Source organism: Ambystoma mexicanum, chromosome 4q (genome assembly GCF_040938575.1).
Source record: "Ambystoma mexicanum isolate Mex_15411 chromosome 4q, UKY_AmexF1_1, whole genome shotgun sequence".
NCBI lineage: Eukaryota > Metazoa > Chordata > Amphibia > Caudata > Ambystomatidae > Ambystoma > Ambystoma mexicanum.
Window position 1 is genome coordinate 414,991,736 of NC_090928.1, and position 19,945 is coordinate 415,011,680.

The window sequence follows — 19,945 nt, forward strand, 5'->3', positions numbered from 1 at the left end:
TCGAAGGCCTCCGTGGAGGGTGACGTCATCGGATGTTATAAGTAGCACGCACTGCGCCTGTAGCCTCATTTCCGTTTTTTCCGAAAACTTGTTTGCTTCGTGAAACTCGGCGCGCCTCGTACTTTCTATTATTTGCTGTGAAGATTTTCTTAGATATGTCCTCGTCTTCTACTCCGACGACACCTCGGTCCGGGTTCAAGAAATGCCGGGACTGCGGATACAAGATGTCCATCATGGATCCGCATCGTCTCTACCTATGGTGCCTCGGCGGGGGCCATGATACGGATACATGCTCCAAGTGCCAGTCAATGACTGGAAAGGCCTTTCAGGAACAAAAGGGGAAACTCAAGGTAGGCAAGGTGTCCAAGCCCCATAAGTCCCGACCAGCTGGGCCTTCGACCGATGAGTCGAGAGGTGACTCCTCAGAGGAAGAAGGCCAAGCGTTCAAGGTCCAGGAGTGGTTCGCGCCACTCGTCCTCGTTGAAGCGCTCGAGGAGAAGGCACCGCCAGCCGCCTTCCTCGTCGTGTTCTTCAGGCAGCACCCCCGAGAGGGTGAGTTGCCTGTCCAAACATTCGACGACCGCTGAGTGGGAAGCTTGACATTTTCAAAAAGCAGGGCGGCCCGTCCGCGCCTTCTGTTAAAGCTGGCAGGGAATGGTCTCTGCCAGATACTTGCACGCCCTCGAGCCCAGGTAAACAGCGCAATCCTGAATGGGAGCCTTAAATGCCTCGTTCGGACAAAGTACATAAGGATTGCTCAAGACGTGAAGCAAGGTCACGGTCTTTTTCTTCATCGAAACTGTCCAAACCCTCGATGCCATCGACGCCACGCCAGTCGATGGTGCCTTTTGTGTCCTCCACCCCGATCAAGCCCTCAATGCCTTCGGAGCTGTTGCAGAAGCCAACGGCACCAAATTGTAACGCTCACCTGATTCCCGCAGAGGCGCCGGTCTTGACTGGGTGAATGCCGTATCTTCAAAGGTGATGTGTAACACACGGTTGGCTCTTTGGGCTGGACCTCTGTGCACTGTATGTCTGACTCGAAGAGTAAGATGTCTGCAGATAGAAAATATGGGATTAATGAACTGGGGTTATTGGGTGCCTCTCTCCTTCCCTTTCTCTTCTCCTGTAGAACCCCAAAGGTTAACACCCTCACCTTAGGTAAGTGAACGCCGAGCTCTCCATCTGCCTCGGGGTAGGGTGCCGTAACCAGTTTCTTTACTGGATAAGGGTGCAGGCCTCTTGACCTCAGAGGACTGCTGTCCGTCGTTAACTGCACGAACGGTAAGTTCTGGGCACTTCAAATGTCTTAAGTCTTTTGTAATGATATCTCTTGTTTTGCAGGGTTCCGGCGATGGCGGATGGCGGGCTGATGAGAGTTGAGGATCGAACCCGCGTGAGGAATAGAAGCGCCTGGAAGCACGTAAGTAAGCGCTTGTAGCCTGCTTCACGATGCGCACTAACTGTCCCTTTTATCTTGCAGGTACAAGTTCGGAGCTTTAGAGAAGCTGAAGGGTGCTGGAATACCCACTGGATTCGGCGTGGGAAGGAGTAATGGCACGTGAGTAATAAAGTTGCCCAATGTCTTTAAACGCACCTTCTTTTGTCTTTCAGATGCGGGATGCAACGCCGAAGGCCTCCGGAGCGTGCGAAGAGCTGGTAAGCTTTTGTCTTTCAGATGCCGGAATGCAGTGCGAAGACCTCCGGAGCATGCGAAGAGTAGGTAAGCCTTTGTCTTTCAGATGCCGGAATGCAGCGCAAGGCGTTGGTGACAGCCGATGGACCAGGTAAGAGATGCGCTGCCACTGAAGACCGTAGTGCTAACCTGTTCTTTCTTTGTCTTTACAGGTACTGCTGAAGACTGGATTCCAGGATGGTAAGCCTTTGTTCCCTTAGGCCCAGGATCAGAAGCAGAAGACACGATGAGCGTTCTGCTGCAGAGAATGCAGACTAACGCAAAGCAAGATTCATCCATCGGGTGTGGTTTAAATAGCCTCCTGTAGTGCTTAGGTGTCTCCTTCCACAGCCACGCCTAGGTAAGAAAAGAGTTCCTGCTTTCCAGAAGAGTTCCAGTGTTCTGAACCTAGGGAGTGGCTCCTGCCCCACCCAACTGGAAAAGTAGTCCCAAACAGAAGAGGATCAGGGGTTCAACTGGCAGGTAAGTAAGCAGCATGGTCTGCTGCAGGTAAGTCCACCCAAGCATTATGAGCCCGGCGCTTCCAGCGCTGGGACTGGGCATCTTTATGAGCCTGGTGCCACTGGCGCCAGGACAGGGTCCAAAAGGTCCCAATTGGGACTGGCTGGCACTCGGAACCGGGGTTATGCGTCTGCTTCCAAGGGAGTCGGACAAGTCCTGATCCCTTGGAAGCAGAGATCATGACACAAATTTACCGGCATAGCCCCTTGCAACGGTGGAACCACCTAAAAAGGCGATGTCTAAGTCCAAGTCGTCGACTTTGAAGTCTCTGGCTGTGATTCCTGAGAAAAGGTGTACTCCTCTGCCAAAGAAAGACTTTTTAAAGTCCCTCACCTCCATTTTTGAGGAGGAGGAACATTCTGATGAAGGTGAGGCTCCTTTTGGTCTCCAGTTTGGGACCCCTAACGTACCAGAATGCCTCATCTCGGAGGAGAGTAGGATGCAGGATCTTTGTGATACCTTGCATAATGCAAGTGGTATATACATTTTTCCTGAGCTGGAGTTTGGCAGACCAGACCCTGGTGAGCATTCCGACTCCTCTTATTGACGTCTTATGTGGAGAGTGGTGGAGTATTTGGGCTGGGCCAGGCCTACTGCCCACTATGATCAGGATGATCTTATGGACATTTTGGATCAGGGTCCTCCTACAGATCCCCTATTACCATTTCATGTGGCACTGCGGAACTGGGTGGCTAAAAATTGGGAAACACCGGAGACTAATCCAGCGGCGAACAAGTCTCTGACAAGAAAATACCACCCCTCCAGTAGCGATCCCAGCTATCTGTCATCTCGCCCCACTCCTGAGAGTCTGGTGTTCCAGGCAGCCATGGCTACCTCAAAACAGGCTGTGTACAGTACCATCCCTCCGGATAAGGACGATAAGCGCGTGGATGAATGGGCACGCAAGGCGTTTTCAGCTGGGAGTATGGCGTTGAAGGCGGCAACCTCCTCTTGTGCCTTGACAAGATTTTTATACACTCTGTGGGATTGCAGATCTATGGCGGCTGAGCATTTTTGCGAAGGGGAAGAAAGGGAGGGCTTCCAAGCTCTTGTTAAGGACGGCAAGGAAACTGTCTGTCAGTCTGGGTTGGATGTTGCTGACTGTGTCAGCAGGTCCATGTCTACAAGCACCGTAATGCGCAGATTTGTGTGGTTGCGGAAGTCGTGTTTTGCACATGTGCAGGCTAGACTTCTGAACATGCCATTTGACGGGTCTCGCCTTTTTGGCAGCAAGACTGACAAGAGCCTTGAGAAGCTGCAGACCTCTAAAGCAGCTGCCAAGTCTTTGGGCACCGCTGTTAGGCAGCCTCAGCCTTTTTCGTTCTAGCAGACTGCAATGGATGGGTAGACCCTTACGTTACTACTCCTCATTTGGAAGGGTGAGAGGAATGGCTAGTCATAGAAGCCAACGTAAGTTTCCTCATGGTGGACGAGGTAGAGGTGCCAAAGCCGCTCAAGCAGCAGCCTCTTTGCCATCAGGCTCTGCTACTGCCGCTCAAAACTGCTCTGAGGCCTTCGGTCACAGCTCACCGGCAGAGGGCAGGCTGTCTCAGCATCTGGTAGAATGGCGAGCCATTACTTCGGATGCTTGGGCTCTGGAAACAATAGCACACGGGACTGCCTTCCTTTTCTGCAGAAGCCTCACGACAATCCACCGGGAGTACACTCTTTGAGGGTTCCAGATCTGCTCCTTGTGCGGGAAAGATTAACCCTGCTAGAGAAAGGCACGATAGAACCAGTGCCTGTAGCGGAGAGGAACAAGGGCTGTTGCTCCCCTTATGTTTTGATTCCCAAAAAGGACGGGGGACTGAGACCCATCTTGGATTTGAGATACTTGAACAAGTTCCTCAGGAAGGACACATTCAAGATGGTCACTCTTTCTCAGATCCTTCAGGCCCTCCAACTTCATGATTGGTTGGTGTCATTGGACCTTCAGGATGCTTATTTTCATGTGCCGATCCATCTCAAGCACAGGAAATACCAGATGTTTGCCGTTGGCATCTCGAACTATCAATTTCGAGTCCTGCAATTTGGGTTGACCTCTGCCCGAAGGTATTCACCAAACTGATGGTGGTAGTGGCTGCACATCTCAGGAGAGGGGGGGGGATTCACATCTACCCCTACCTGGACGATTGGCTGATTAGGGCGTGATCTCCCGAACAAGCCTTGGATCATTTCAACGTTACCTATCACTCCCTTCACATACTGGGCTTCTCCCTCAATTTCAAGAAGTCCCATATGACACCTTCTCAACAGCTCCAGTACATCGGGGCTGTCTTAGACACGTCCCTGGGGAAGTGCTCGCCACTTAAGGTGAGGGCTCACAACATTCTCCAGATGATAACCAAAATTCTACTGCCCAGAGTCTTCCGGCCTTCGAATTCTTGAGGTTGCTCGGCCTCATGGCATCCTGCATTTTCCTGGTGCCAGAGGCCCGTCTGAGAATTAAGTCCCTGCAATGGGCACTGAGGGCTCAATGGTCCCAATTCTCAGGCAGGATGTCGGATCACCTTCAGGTTCCAGTTAGGGTATCACAGGATCTTGTGTGGTGGGCCTGCAAGGAAAAGGTAATGAAGGTAGAACCTTTTTGGCAACCATGGCCAGAGGTGACCGTAGTGACGGACGCTTCCCTCACAGGGTGGAGTTCTCATGCCAACGATCTGACCATCAGTGGTTGTTGGTCTCCATCGGAGTCCAAACTACACATTAATCTTTTGTAGCTGAGAGCAATCAGGCTAGCAAGGAAGGCTTTCCTGCTGTCTGTATGGGGGAAGAATGTCCTCATAATGATGGACAACACGGTGGCCATGCATTACTTCAACAAGAGAGGAGGTGTATGGTTACTACCACTGTGCAGAGAGGCGATGCAGCTCTGGTTCTGGGCAATTCAAGAAGGAATCTCCCTAGCAGCACTTAATCTGGCCACAGAGGAGAACACGGTGGCGGATATTTTGAGCAGACAGGGTGCAGTCTCCCAAGAGTGGGAAATAGCTCAGGAAGTCCTTCAAGAGGTCTTCGCCCTTTGGGGAACCCTGCATGTGGATCTGTTGATGACCGGTGCCAACCGGAAGTGCGAGCAGTACTAGTCAAGGGAATTTCCTCAGAGAGGAGCTCTAGGAGACGCGGCTATGATGGATTGGGAATTCCCGCTACTGTACGCGTTTCCTCCAGTCCCTGTCATTCCTCAAGTTCTTAGGAGGTTAAGACGGTTCGGGGTCCTGCATGATCCTAGTTGCTCTGGATTGGGCCAGGCGATCATGGTACCCGTATCTTCTGGAAATGTCCATCTGTTTACCGATGTGTCTTCCCCAAAGAGGATCTTATCTCGCGAGATGGAGGTCAGGTTCTCCATCCAGAGGTCAAGGCCCTCAACCTTCACGCATGGTTTCTAAAAGGTTGAGATAAAAGGATTGGGACCTCCCGGATGACGTAATGGAGGTGTTGCTTTTGGCCAGGCGGCCGACGACGAAGTCTCTGTGCCATTGGAATAAGTTCTGCGACTGTTGCAGAGTAAAGAATTTTAATCCTTTTCAGTGTTCAACTCCGGATGTTCTATCCTTTTTGCTTTCTTTAACCCACAAGTGTCTTCAGGTGGGGACCAATAAAGGTTACCTAGCAGCGCTCTCAATCTTTAAGCGTTCATTCAAGGAATGCTATTATTTTAAGATTCCTTTGGTTACTCAATTTCTAAAAGGGCTCACAAATGTGTTCCCGCCTTCACCATTTTAGGTTCTGGTTTTGGACCTTAGTTTGGTCTTAAGGTTTCTGATGGGTGCTCCATTTGAACCATTGCACTCATGCCCATTGAGGCCATTAACCTTTAAGACTATTATGTTGGTTGCTCTTACATCTGCTCGTAGAGTGAGCGAGTTGCAGGCACTTTTCTTCCAAGCCACCCTTTACTTTATTCCACAAGGACAGGGTTGTGTTGAGTCAGACCCTCCTGTATACCTAAGGTAGTTTCGGATTTTAATTTGAGTCCAAATAATGTGCTACCTGCCTTCCATCCTCCTCCGCATCCTAGTAAGGAAGAGGAAAGGCTTCATAGGTTGGACCCTAGGAGAGCTTTGAGCTTTTATATTTCCAGAATGTCCAAGGTGACAGTGGATGACCAGCTCTTTGTGGGGTATACCGGGCACAAACTAGGCCAGGCTGTGTCTAAACAGACCATGTCTAGGTGGATCATCCTCACTATTTCTGAATGCTTTGATATGGCATTTATAACACGCCTATACACAAGTGTTTCATGGCGCGACGTTGCAAGGGAGGGGAAACAGAGGGAAGACCGCGACAACGATCCTACTATGCCAGGTGACATTGAGATTGCGCATGCAGGGGAGTGGGGAGGAAGGGGAATAGTGCAGGGGGAAAGGCGAGGGGGCAGTGCATTACATAGGATAACAGTAAAATAAATAAATAAAAATAATACATTTAAGAGCAGCCAGCTGGTAGCAAGTGCAAGGGTAAGTGCAGACATCCAGTGTCAAGTGCTGGTAGGGGCTGTGAGGATACAGAAACAGTCCCCGAGTGCAAGGGTTGCCAGGGGGCTGTGCAGGTGTGCAACTGGCGCGGGGGGGCCTGGGCCCGAGATCAGAGGGTAGACAGGTAACCAGTGCAGTATCAGAATCAGCCAAGAGATCAGCAGTGGAGAGGAGGAGAGAAAGCAGAAGCAAAGAGGAAGGTCTTGAGGTACTTCCGGAACCGGAGATGGTTCTCCTCAAGTTTCAGAGAGGCAGGGAAATTGTTCCAGAGGGAGGCCCCAGCAGAAGAAAGATCTACCACCAACACAACGCTTGGAGAAGCGACTAACCCTGAGGGAGTTGGAGGCGGATGAGCAAAGAGCTTGAGAAGGAATATATTTAGGAAGAGAGAGTTGGAAGGTATTGAGATCCCAGGCCCCAGAAGGCCTTGTGGACAATGCAGAGGGTTTTGAACTTAATCCTTGCCGCAACTGGTAGCCAGTGCAGAGATTTCAGTCCTGGAGAGATACAATCCCTGGGCTTGAGGCCAAGGATAAGTCTCACCGTCCTGTTGTGGATGAGTTGCAGAGGGCGGAGAGTAGAGGCAGGCAGATTTAGAAAGAGGCTGTTGCGGTAGTCCAGCCTAGAAGGAACCAGAGCTCTGGAGACGGTGAGCTTCTGGGGGAAGGAGAGGAAAGGAAGAATACCTCTGAGGAGGTGCAGCTGTTTGTGTGACTTCTTAGAGACGTCAGATGTGTGGAGGGAAGGAAAGTGTGGAGTCGAAGATGACCCCGATGACTTACTTTGGCGGGCAAGGTCCCTCCTGAGGGCTTGCATGCTCATTCAACCAGAGGCATGGCTTCGTCGACAGCCCTACAAAGAGGTGTCCCTATAAAGAACATATGTGATGCTGCAACGTGGTCTTCGATACACGTTTACCAAGCATTATTCCCTGGATATTTCCCATGCTCACGATGTGGCGTTTGGAAAGGCAGTCCTTTTATTCATCCCTTTAATTTCAAATCTTACTAAATTCTTCACCCTCCTCCAGTTATGGATACTGCTTTGGGAGTCTGTCAAAGATGAGGAATACGTTGGAGGACACAATCCATTCGAAGAACAAGTTACTTATCCCTGGTAACGTTTTTTCGACTGGATGTTCCTCCAACGTATTCCTCATCGCCCTCCCAACCTACTTCCCATGCTATTACAGCTTTCATTCCAACAAGGCTGTGTACGGTCAGGCCCGATTTGTGGCAGCTTCTGCTACACGAGGAGGGGGGAAAAACAAGAACTGAGGCTACAGGCGCCGTGCGTTCTACTCATAACAGCTGATGACGTCGCACTCGATGGTGGCCTTCGATGGACATCGACTCGATGCAGGGCGCGCTCTGCCTAAACATTTCCGAAGCAGACGAGCTGTGGACACTACTTGTCATAGATGAGGAATACGTTGGAGGAACATTGTCGAAAGAACGTTACCAGGGGTAAGTAACTTGTTCTTCTAACCTGATGGGCACTTTTGATGGCCACGCCTATTGACTATAGTAGACCATTCGAAAACTCAAGGTCCTGACAATCAATGGGTCTCGTTTCTCGCCCTTGGGTGCACCACTGCCAGAAAAAAAACACAAGGAAGCAGAACAAACTCAAATCCACTCTTACTTGTTTAACGGGCCGTCACCTCAAGACACCTCTAAGATAAATCGTCCTTACCCTGGGACTCATGAAATGCTGTACATGCCATTAGAGGTTAAACATAAAGCATGATGTGCCATTCAAATCATCCGCTAGAATAGTAAGGTAAACGTTTGGTGAATGAAAGTGGAACTATTTGAGCGGGTGATTTGAAGGACACATCTTATTTGATGTTTAACCTCTATTGGTGTGTATAGCGTTTCAGGAGTCCCACAGTAAGGACTGTTTAGCTTTAATTTTTAAGAGGTGTCTTCAGAGTAAATCTAGCATACAAAAACACTTGAAATTCTGTTAAAAAGCTTTAGTTAGACGGAGTTAAGATTATCCGATTAAGTGCAGCAAAACTAAGGATATTCAGCAGGTGTCGGAAATGACGACCATGTTAACTTAGTGTGTCCCCTCTCTGTTGCTTAGCAGAGATCAACAAGGAGATCAAAATGACATCACAGGTTGACATCTATGGGGAAGGACTTTGATATAAGATGGTCATCCCTTCCCACACCCGCTGAATTTCCTGGTGTTTTTGCAAAGATTCAGGTAATCTTAACTGCATATACCCACAGGACTGTCAAACTGTCATTACCAAAAAATGTTAGCTGATGCTAATAATTACTTAGGTAGCTGTTTTGAGAGTCAATCTTTATAACCCCTCACTGTCCTCCAGGGTATCACTGCTTGAATTCAGCCATTATTTGATCCCTTTTTAATTATACTTTTTGTTTCTTCTCACAAACAGGTCCTCTTATTGCCTCCTCCATCTTTTCTTTAAAAGCTAATGAAAATGAAGATCTGTGTCCTATGAAACATCAGAGCTCTGTGGCAAGGCATGGCATTGATAAAACAGGTGTGTAAGAAGTGAAAAGTGCTGTATTGTCAGAAATATTTTTTCGGACAGTGTTCATTCTTTGGGGTTTTGTTTGTCTGTAATTATGATGTTTCCTGGTGACAAATCATCTGAGTATACATTACAAGCGTTTTCACCAGTGTCTATAATATATGAATTTAAACAGAGATAATAGTGACACATTTTCCTTAAACATCCCTTCTCCCCCAACCCGTTATATTCAAACAACACTTCCACAACTTCAATTTCTATCACATACGCCATATTGGTCAATTTAAATTTACTGAGACAATGCTTTTGATTAGAACCATACAATCTTAAGACATCATCATTTTAGCATTGGTGAATGCTTGTGTTTTTAGGTTGGTTTGTCATTAGACAGGAAGAAAAGAACCTGTGTCTGGGAGATCTGTGCCATCAGCATGTCAATTGGATCTTCTCTCTCTCTCTATGCATACGTTTAACATTGTATCGCTATCTGCCAACACTCTTCTTTTTAAATCCATGGGCCAGGATTCTACGTTTTTGCCGTTTTTGTCTTTCAAAGTCATAGCAATTTAGTGTTTGCTCTCTGTAATAGGGCACAGGACAAATGGGACACAAGACAATAGGATAAATGCTAACATTCACTCATTTAAGATTGTACTGACCCTTCAGAGAAATGGATAACTACACCGAAGATCACATACATACAAGCTACTCTATATTTATTGTATTACTAAAAATATTTTACTTTAACTTTTCAAAAATCCCAAACCTCAGTACAATTCTTTGCACTTGTACATTCAACATAATATCCCTTCCCACCCCACACACCTCCCCTCATTATTGCTCCCATAGACAAAGACAAGGTAACCATCAATTGATAAACTCTTTCAACCAGAATGACTTGTGTTCCAATGACATATAGGACAAGTCATAATATAATTCCAAAACTCTGCAAGGGATGTGTGCATCATTCTGCAGTCCAATTCAACCACGTTTACCCATCTAGCAGTTTGCATCAGTGTTTGAATAGCCCTGATGCGCTCAAGCGGTTCAGGCAAGTAAACTCTTTATTGTGCTGCTTCACATGTTCCTGGAAGCTCCTCTACATCTGAAGGAAAATCAGCAAGTTCTCCCTTATTGCATACATCAGTTTCGAGGGGATTGGGTCCTCCGACGTATTCCATATATTTGACAGTAATCACCACAGCTGTGCTGCTTCGAAACATTTTCTGCGTCCTGCGTCGATGCACCGTCCCCGAGGACCTCCTCCGAAGGCCAACATCACCTGATGTGATAAGTAGGATGCACGACGCCCGTAGCCTCAGTTCCGTTTTTTTACGCTAACGTGTTCGCTTCGTGAATCTCGGTACGCCTCGACTCTCAAGTCCTCCAGGCCCTTCAACTTCAGGACTGGTTGGTGTCGCTCGACCTCAAGGATGCTTACTTCCATGTGCTGATCCATCCCAAGCACAAGAAGTACCTGAGGTTCACTTCATAAACCTATCTCCGGGTCATTGGGTAGCGGGTGACCACAGATCTACTAATCTCTTAAAATATTTGCTCCCAAAGTGTATTCAACTTTGGACGCTGCCACCATGTGTGTATAAATGTGTCTGCCACCGCACAGCGCCGCCAGCACCAGCCTATATGCCCCCTCACATAATGCTTTAAAGATTCTGGGACCTGATACCGATGGAAAATCATTTTAAAGTACTGTTCTTCATTTCATGTGCCGGTAGATGACAACGCTGCCCTCCCTAGTCCAAATCTTAATCCAATTCTCTCTATCCCTACTAACCTCCAGCCTTCATGCCATGCTTTCATATATCCCAGGATCTTGTCCCTTTTTCTTGTACTAATTCCAATTTATAGTTGAGAAATAAGACATTTCCCTAAGATATCACTGCATATATGTGGCTTGTATTCAAGAAATGCATTTGCTTAGGGCCCTCTTGAGGAGACTCTCATCCAAATACTTTCCACTCCAATACTTTTCCTACTGTGGAGAGAAGAAAAGAGGAGAGAGCATATTGTTTTCTTAGTATTTTCTCTTTGTGGTTGAAGAGCAAATAGATTCAGATGGTCGATATCTTGTATTACATGAGACAATCGTTGGTGATAGATTGTTGTCACGTTATATGTATAAAATTCAGGACATAATGCCTTTTTTTAGTGTTTCTGCCTCTGATACAAAGGGTGGACTTTAAATCGTAGTTGGATGGAGACATAGATGGGTCTACAGGAGGGAGATTGAATGCTGATCCACTGTCTGAGGAGTTCTTAAAGCTGTAGGAGAGAAGGGTTTGAAAGACTCCAGCTCAATAGCCGGCTTACCTGAGACTTCAGTATCCACCCTAAAAGCCTCCACGAGTCCCAGTCACCATCCAAGGAATCCACCCAGACTAAATGCCCGTTCCATGGTAGCCCACGCAACGGAAATTGTTGACCTGCTTCACCCAGACTAAATGCCCGTTCCATGGTAGCCCACGCAACGGAAATTGTTGACCTGCTCCAGACAAAAAAAAAGGTCTTCCTTGCTATCACTGAATCCTGGCTTCATTCAGCAGCAGGCCCGGCAATCATGCTAGCCATACCTGAGGACTGCACTCTTCTTAGAATAGATTGCACTAAGTTCTGATGTGGAGGCCTTGCCATAATCTCCAAAACTAGTCTGTCCTTTAGACTCTCCACACCCCAAAACCTTGACTCTTGCGAATCTCTCACGGCCAAGTTACCCATCTCGGACTCCCTGACACTGTCTATCCACCTTAGATACAGACCTCCTGCCCCCCTAGGCTCCTTTGAAGAAGACCCAACTAACATTTTATCTGATAATCTCATAAACGCCTCACACTGTCTCCTCCTAGGAGATCTTAACTTAGGTTTCAATGACCCATCTGACACCAACGCCATGCACATCAATGACTCGCTTGAGGAATTGGGCTTCATCCAAAAAGTGATGGGTGCCACCCATATCAAAGGAAGAACCCTTGACTGGGTAGCAGAATACAACTGCCAGACCTCCATTACGTCCATCAATCCTCAACCCTGGTCTGACCACCACCTGATCTCCTTCTCTCTAGAGGCTACGCCTCTATTACCCGCCACTAACATGGCCCCAGCCATCCCCACTAGAAACAAAAGAAACATTACGGCTGAAAAACTCACCCCATTGATTCTTCCACCTTAAATTTGCTCACCGCCAACACTGACCCCCTCACTATGGTAGAGGAATATAACAAAATAATGTTATCATCAGGACACCATCGCACCACTGAAAAATAGAAAGCGCAAACCTAAAAAACATGTGAACACCTGGTTCACCCCTCACTTGAAAACTATGAGACTAGAAAAACGCAAAAGTGAACACATCTGGAGACAAGACCCTTCCGAGACTAACAAAAACAATCTTAGTAAAATAGCCTCCCTCTACAAAAAATAAATTGTACTCACCAAACAATCTTCTTTCAATCTGCGCATTACGGAAGCCAATTCTACGACTAAAGAATTGTTCACAATCCTTAAAGAAATGGAATCGCCCATCATGGCACCAGATACCTGTCACAAAGACAAATTATGGTGTACGAGTATTCAGAGTGCCCTACCGAATAAGGTAGCGACTCTCCAAGCTAAGATCAATAATAAAAAATAAAAAAACCCTTCTACTGGCCCCTAAGCCCAACACAATTTCCAAGCCTCTGCCCCAACTACTGCCACCACCTCCTGATCAACATACCCCCGCTTCAATTTTAATACAGTACCAATCTTAGAAGTCGAAAAAATCATCCTCGGACTCAAACCCTCTAACTGCCACAATGACCCGTGCCCAGCCCAAATTATAAAAGACGCTGCACGTGACCTCTCACCTTTCATCTCCAAACTCATAAATGCCTCCTTCTCCACCAGTACCATACCTAACAATTTGAAACAGTCTTGGGTTCTCGCTTTACTTAAAAAGCAAACCCTCGACCCGTCCATACCCACCAACTACCGCCCTATCACCACAGTCCCGTTCCTGCTTAAAATCCTGGACAAGGTGGCTTACCTCCAAATCCAACAATTTCTGGAATGCAACAAACTATTAAGAGTACGGCAGTCAGGATTTAGACCACAACATGGAACTGAAACGGCGCTAATAGACCTCAAGGCACAGATCGACGCGCTGAGAGACAATGGTAAGGCAGCACTACTGCTACTACTTGATCTCTCAGCGGCGTTCGACCTAGTAGACCACAAGATCCTGTGCAACCACTTGGATTCTGCCGCCCACTTCTCACTAGAAGCGATAGGATGGATCCAATGTGAATAGAGTGTACCTCATCATCCAGGCATGGATGGCCTCTCACGGTCTATGCCTGAATGATGACAAGACGGAACTCCTCATCCTAGGCACCCCTGCGAATCTCAACAAATTAGGCCATAATTACTCCAACTTCATAATTGATGATAATAACATCACAGTAGCCAAGGAAGTCAAAACCCTTGGCTTCTATTTAGACTCTACACTAAGTTTTAAAAAGCAAATCAACTCCATGGCCTCCTCAATAGCCTACACCTGCAAACTAATTAGAGCAGCTAAGCCCTTCCTTTCCCCCAACAACTGCATTACCTTGGCAAGAGCCCTTGTTCTGTCCAAACTGGATTATTGTAATGCCCTATACCTAGGGAGTAATAAATACATTACCAATAAGATCCAGATTTTGCAAAACAATGCCTAAAGAGCAGCCCTATGTATTCCTAAAACCACGGAAGATCTAATAACTGGCTATCTACGAATGATAAAATCTTTCTCAAAACAGTGTCCCTCACACACAAATGCCTTCACCAAGTTGCCCCAAATTATCTCGTAGAAGGATTTACGAGACAACTCGCCAACCGACTGACGAGAACTACTAAGGCCAACCTTCTTACAGTGCCCAGGTATAAACGCAGGAAGATTGGCGGGAGTAGCTTCCCGGTTAAAGCTGCCCAATCTTGGAACTCCCTCCCCCCACCCCTGAGGCTGACCTACCCTACCCATGCTTTAGATCTCACGTCATCCGCTGGTTCAAGGAGAATTACCTCTAACCTCCCATTATGTATTCACTGGAATCTTTGCTTCTTTTTGTACACATTGTATATACTACTTATTGTCTTTTGTGGTTTTATTGTGTAACCAACCAGTTTTCATGCCTTCCTGTACAAACTGTCCTTATCACCACTGACTGTATATAAATGTACAGCACTGTAACCTAAACTGATCAACGCTCTTGATGTCTATTGCGCCCTGATACCCCCCGGTTCTGGCGTGCATTACAAATATTAAAAGAAACAAACAAACTTGGAGGGCTAAACCTTCTTTTCCCATTTTCATCAGAGCTATCCTCGTATGGGTATGGTGCTAGTGGATGAAAGGCTATCCTTTGAGTCTGGAAGTCCAACTACAGGACGAATTACATTTTTGGATCATGCCTCAATATTTTGTAAGGTAGAATCAGTGATGGGGAGAAAAATACTCCATCCCTCCCTCTGTCGGAATTGGACGCCTTTCTCTATCAAATCTGTGCTCTTCTTCCTTCCCTGGGGCACATATGTGTAGAAAATAATTGTCAAGAGGGGGCTAAACCCTGCCCAAAGTCTCTGCACATGCTTGCCACATAACACAATGGCGGCATAGACATCTCAATGTTCCAATTCGTGATGCATTTCTGAGGAGCAGTTTGGCAAGTTTCGATAAGGGGTTTCTTTTTCCCTTCTCTATGCCTGGTGGTCTAGAGGACTTTTATCTCATGGTGCAAGCAGGCCAATGGATGCCACTGTGCTTGCAATGCTGGTTTCCGTGCTGTTCCAGTGTATGGCATTCAGTGGCTTAATCTCCCTTTGATAGGTGCACAACTGTGCTCGGGTCTCTTTGGGGGCTGCTGGGGCTCCTCTTGGCTTCTATATGTTACACACAGCAAGTTGCTCTGGTGTTGATTCGCTCGCTTGGGCTTCATTGATGCTTCTCCACATCTCACTTGGATATTCCTACTGATGAATATCTGAACCAGGAGCAAGGTTGGAGATGGGGGGGGGGGGGGGCCTGCAAAGATGCATATGGGTACAAAGGAGGATAGGAATTTGGTCCCTCGTTGCTGCCACTGCCCCCCCTCATGGGTTGGATTGGTTCTAGATTCCTCCCTAGTAGGCCTCCCACCCACGGCTGAGAGGAGTTTCCTCCCCTCGTGACAGGGCCAGTCTACTGGCCTTCTCGCCACAAAAACTTCCCAATTGGGTCCGATTTTTCAAAACCCCAGTTTTTACACCAGGCATGAATGACCAAGCCTTTATTAGATGGAGTGGTGGAGGTCTTCACAGATTAGGCCATTTATATGAAGAATGCATACCACTGACATTTGAACAGTGTAAAACAGCCTTCTCCTGTCTAGTAACTGTGATGCTGGAAATGCATCGGAGGGATAGGGCCTCCGTATCCGTATCCTTATCCTTTACTGTTTTTATCGTGTTCTGTCGTGTTTTCCACGCAGGAGTTCATGTGGGAGTCCTGGCGGTGCAGCTCTCTCTTGGTTTGGTGAACAGACCCATGGGATACCCGTATGGCACCCATGGATAGGGGTGCAACCCTGTGCCCCTAGTGTATGTTTTTGGGCACCTGTGGGTGGCCCACAGAGCAGGGTACGGGCTGGTGGCAGCTCCGTGCTGAAATGACTGGTGCCCTGAGCGTCCTCCATTTTGGGATGCCCAGCCGCTGTCATTGGAATCGGTAGATTCCTGATGGAGACAAAATGGCCCCCATGGCCTCTTGCCTTCCATCACCTGTTACCTTGATCTTCCCGAAGTCCTGGGAAGCCCTGACTCTGTCCCTTCCCCCCGACTGGCTGTTGGGTGGAAGTTCCATATATGGTAGTGTGGGGAAGTGCTGACCAGACTGGCTGGAGCCTTCCCAACAACCGTATGTTATGGGTACGCCTCTGGGTGGGACCTGGGTAAATGGAGTGTGTGACGAATACGCATTCTATGTTGTGGGTGTCTAGTATCTGGTGGTTGACACAATGACTGAGACAGCCCTGCCCGAAACCGGTATGAATGCAGTATGAAGTGTTGAATGGCTCGGTACTTGTCCCAACACACATAACTTGTTGTGAGTGTCTGGAGGTAAGTGAATGGCCTGAATGCACTGTGTGCCTCATTGGTTGCCTGCCTGCATGAATGCCCTTCGTAGTGATTGGATGCTTCAGTGTGTCCCAGAGGAATGAATGGGAGTTCAACAGTATATCTGGGGACCTCTCACTGCTAAGAATCGTGTTCAGAAGTGTTCAGAGCTGAAGTCCAAACTACAAAGAGTAACTGGAGTGAAACTGACGATTGACCTTGAAGCCTTGCTGGAAGAGAAGAATTGCTGTTGCTCTCCTTCACAATCTGAAAGCTGCTGTGGCTCCAAGGACTGACCCAGAGAGGACCTGGTAAGGCACCCTCTTCTCGAGCTACGAGGGACCATCGTGCACCAGCTGACCTTTGCCAAAACTCCCTGACAGACAGACCTTCGACAGGCTGCCGACCCGATACGGAGACTGCTGCGGAACTCCAAAGAGAAGCGCCTGGACGGTTGTCCGCCACTGTTGACGACCGCCGTCGCCGACCGGAGCTGCCGTGCTCCCATTTGCCTAAGAAGAACTTCATTTGATCCAAGGACGCTCTTGTCCGCATCGCCGCCGCTGTATCCTGCTGGAGAAGGCCTGACCGTCGACGCGCTGAGGAGCATCTGCCGGTGGGTTTCCCGCCACCCAAAAGAATACAGATGCCGACGACTCAACGCCCTTGCTGGGCCACAGTTCTTCAAACTCTGCGGTCCAGAACTATTGACACCGAGGCGCCCCGCATGCCTCTTCCCTGCAGGACGTTTACGCTTCCCCGTCAAAGAGCACCGCTAGGAACGACGTTCTAGCTCGACCTGTTCTCCGTCGGACGTTCGACGACCCGTGACTCCTGCCTTAAAGGGAGGGCACTCAAGAAGGGCTGTCGATTCCACGACGAGGAACGCTACAACACCAAGGTACTTTGGGGTTGCAGAACTATTGGAAAGTCTAGTGTGAACAATATATGGACGGGGCTTGTATCTTTCTTCTACAGGTTGCCCAGGTGGGGGGGTATCTCCACACAGAACTGTGTCTAGTGGTACGGGGCCAGTATTCTGCCAAGTGTTCAACCAACTTCCTTTCCTTCCTCTCTCTACTGCTGGTTTCCTCTTTATTCTGATCACCCCCCACTGGCGTCTTTACAGTAACCGAAAGATATTATTATAAGACCATGGATATCCCAACCAAATAACAGAAGTGGGGCAGGAAGAGAATTAACCTATGAAAAATATCTCGCAAACTCTCACTGCATAAGATCTCCAATATATATAAGTTGTTAGCTAACCATATCAATGAGAAGCTGACCTATGTGGATCGTTGTGAAAAAGAACTTGAATGCACTATTTCACCTTCCTCCTGAGAAATTCTATGGCACAGACCTATGAAAATATCTGTGTTGCCCTCACTGAAAACAATTGTACGGTCATCTATCATTGGTATCTCACCCCAATAGACTTCATTAAATGTATATGCTTTGTTGGAGAGAGTTCGACAGGATTGGCTCGAAGGCAAACATTTGGTGGCATTGCCCACAAATTAAACCCTTTTGGGCAGAAACTGTTCATGTGATTTGCCTAACTGTAGGTATTGAGTTACCTTAGTTGGTTGAAGGTGTTCTGGACCTTGGAGTTCAATGCAACAATGTTAGAATGGTCCTTTTTAGTTTGTCTGTGCAGTCAACCAGGTCCAGAAAACCCTGTATGTCCTTCTTTGTGACAAGACAAAGAGTGTTTTGGACTGCAACGATCTTGGCTCTCTGAGGTAGGACCTAGCCGTTTACTACCTGAAATCCAAATATGTAACTGAAGACTGGGTGATATGACATTTTGTCGGGTTGGTGGTTAGATATGCCTTCCTTAGTATGTTACTTATGGTTATGAGGTGTTGTAAATGCTCTTTTCACGTGTAACTGTAGAGCACAATATCATTCAAGTAGGATCTAGCGAAGGCCTGGAAGGGAGCCAGGACGAGGTCCAACAATCTTTGAAAGATCACAGGAGCCTACTTGGAATCCAGAGGGTAGAACCATGCACTGAAACAGGTCCTCTGCAGTGAAGAAGGCCTCCTCATCTAGAGGCAAAACCAAAAGTTGATGGCTGGAAGGTTTTGAATAAATCATGACCACAGGCACAGCTCTGGGCAAACCTCCAGACCATCATTTTTCAGCCTGCCAAGCCATTACATAAGGGGAAAGACCATATGCAAATGATGATTGGTCCCACCCCCAAAAAGGACAGTTCAGCCCAAATTGCTGGGTCACGTCCATTCTGCACAAGACTACAAGCATCCACAGACATGTTTCGACCTTGTTGGACATCATCAGTGAAGAGTAGCTTGGGTGTTTTGGCCCTGCCGGCTTGGCACCCACGTCTGGGCATACCCATCCACTTGGTGTGACTAAAGCAAAAGCAAAAGGCTTGGTCCCACCCCAAGGGCACCTGCCAGTAGCCTTTTGTTAAATGGAGTGTGGGTATATATTTCTCAAGGGCCAGTCTTTCCACCAACTCATCTATTCATCAGCATGGGGTACGCACCAAATTCAGAGATCTCATTGTGGCGTTGAATGTCAATACAGAAATGCCATGTATTTGTGGGCTTCGGGACAAGCCCAATCGGTAAGGTCCAATTGTACTCACATTTTTCAATAACTCTTAGGTTAAGCCCCTTTTTGAGTTGTTCTCTTATTATTTATTTCTGGGCTTTGGTAACGGATAAAGCTTCAGATGTATTATCCTTTCAGGCGGGGTAAGTATTTGTGGTTTATCCCTTTTATTTGCCTAGTTTTGGTGAAAACACATCGGCATACCCCTCAATCTAACTCTTGATCTGTTGTCATTTCTACCGGGATGGTTACTACCATTACTTAGGTGGGTAATGATGTCCTTCTTGTAGTGTGCGCATGTAACAGGAGTCTTTGCGTGTTACGTCCCACCACCACTCCATTTCTATCTTATTAATATGGTAAAGTTCAAAGGGTTTGCGGCAATCCACTTGTTGCACTTTATAGGTAAACGAGGAGACCCCTTTGGTTAGAGCATAAGGTCCATGCCATCTAGCTAGCATTTTGTTTTGTGTAGTAGGACCATTACCTGCTCTCCCACTTTGAAAGTGCGTAACCTGGCATCTTGATTTCTCTTGTCGCTGATGCTCTTATTGCAGATGGATTGTTTACCAGTAGCCAGACCGTTTCCACGTATTCCTCTGTTCCTAATCAAAATGTGGTCGCTGGTTGACTGCCTGTTGTATGCCTCCCATTCTTTTCTCAGAATTTCAAGTACATCTGGGGATTCCGTCCACAGACCAACTCAAAAGGAGAAAATCCAGGTGATGATTGTAGCGTCTTTTATACTGCAAGTAGAGCCCAAGGAATCAGGTTGTCCCAATTCCTTCCATCTTTGGAAACTAGCTTCCTGAGGTTTGTTTACAGGTCTTGTTAAATCGTTCCACTAAGCCAGGATCTGCTACCTGTGGCTCTCTCAGTGTTTTGGACTATGACTCACATGATCCCTCACCATTGACTTCTGACTTGGGCTGATGGTAGTTGCAGTCCAAAATATCTGAAGAGCCAAAGGCTGCAGACCCCTGCGCTAAGCCATCTTTATGGGGCTGATGGACATTTCCAGAGTGCAGATTTTCATGTGGG

General features: G+C 47.5%; 1 protein-coding gene across 7 annotated transcripts in view; it reads left to right on the plus strand.

Annotated features, from left to right (window-relative positions):
• ZNF124 (zinc finger protein 124) overlaps positions 1–19,945 on the plus strand; it is a 567,552-nt gene that overhangs the window by 170,785 nt on the left and 376,822 nt on the right. For all 7 annotated transcript variants that reach the window (XM_069607994.1, XM_069607991.1, XM_069607993.1 and 4 more), the window contains exon 3: positions 9,092–9,199. In XM_069607994.1, coding sequence (XP_069464095.1) covers positions 9,092–9,199 — 108 coding nt within the window. The remainder of the gene's footprint in view (positions 1–9,091; positions 9,200–19,945) is intronic.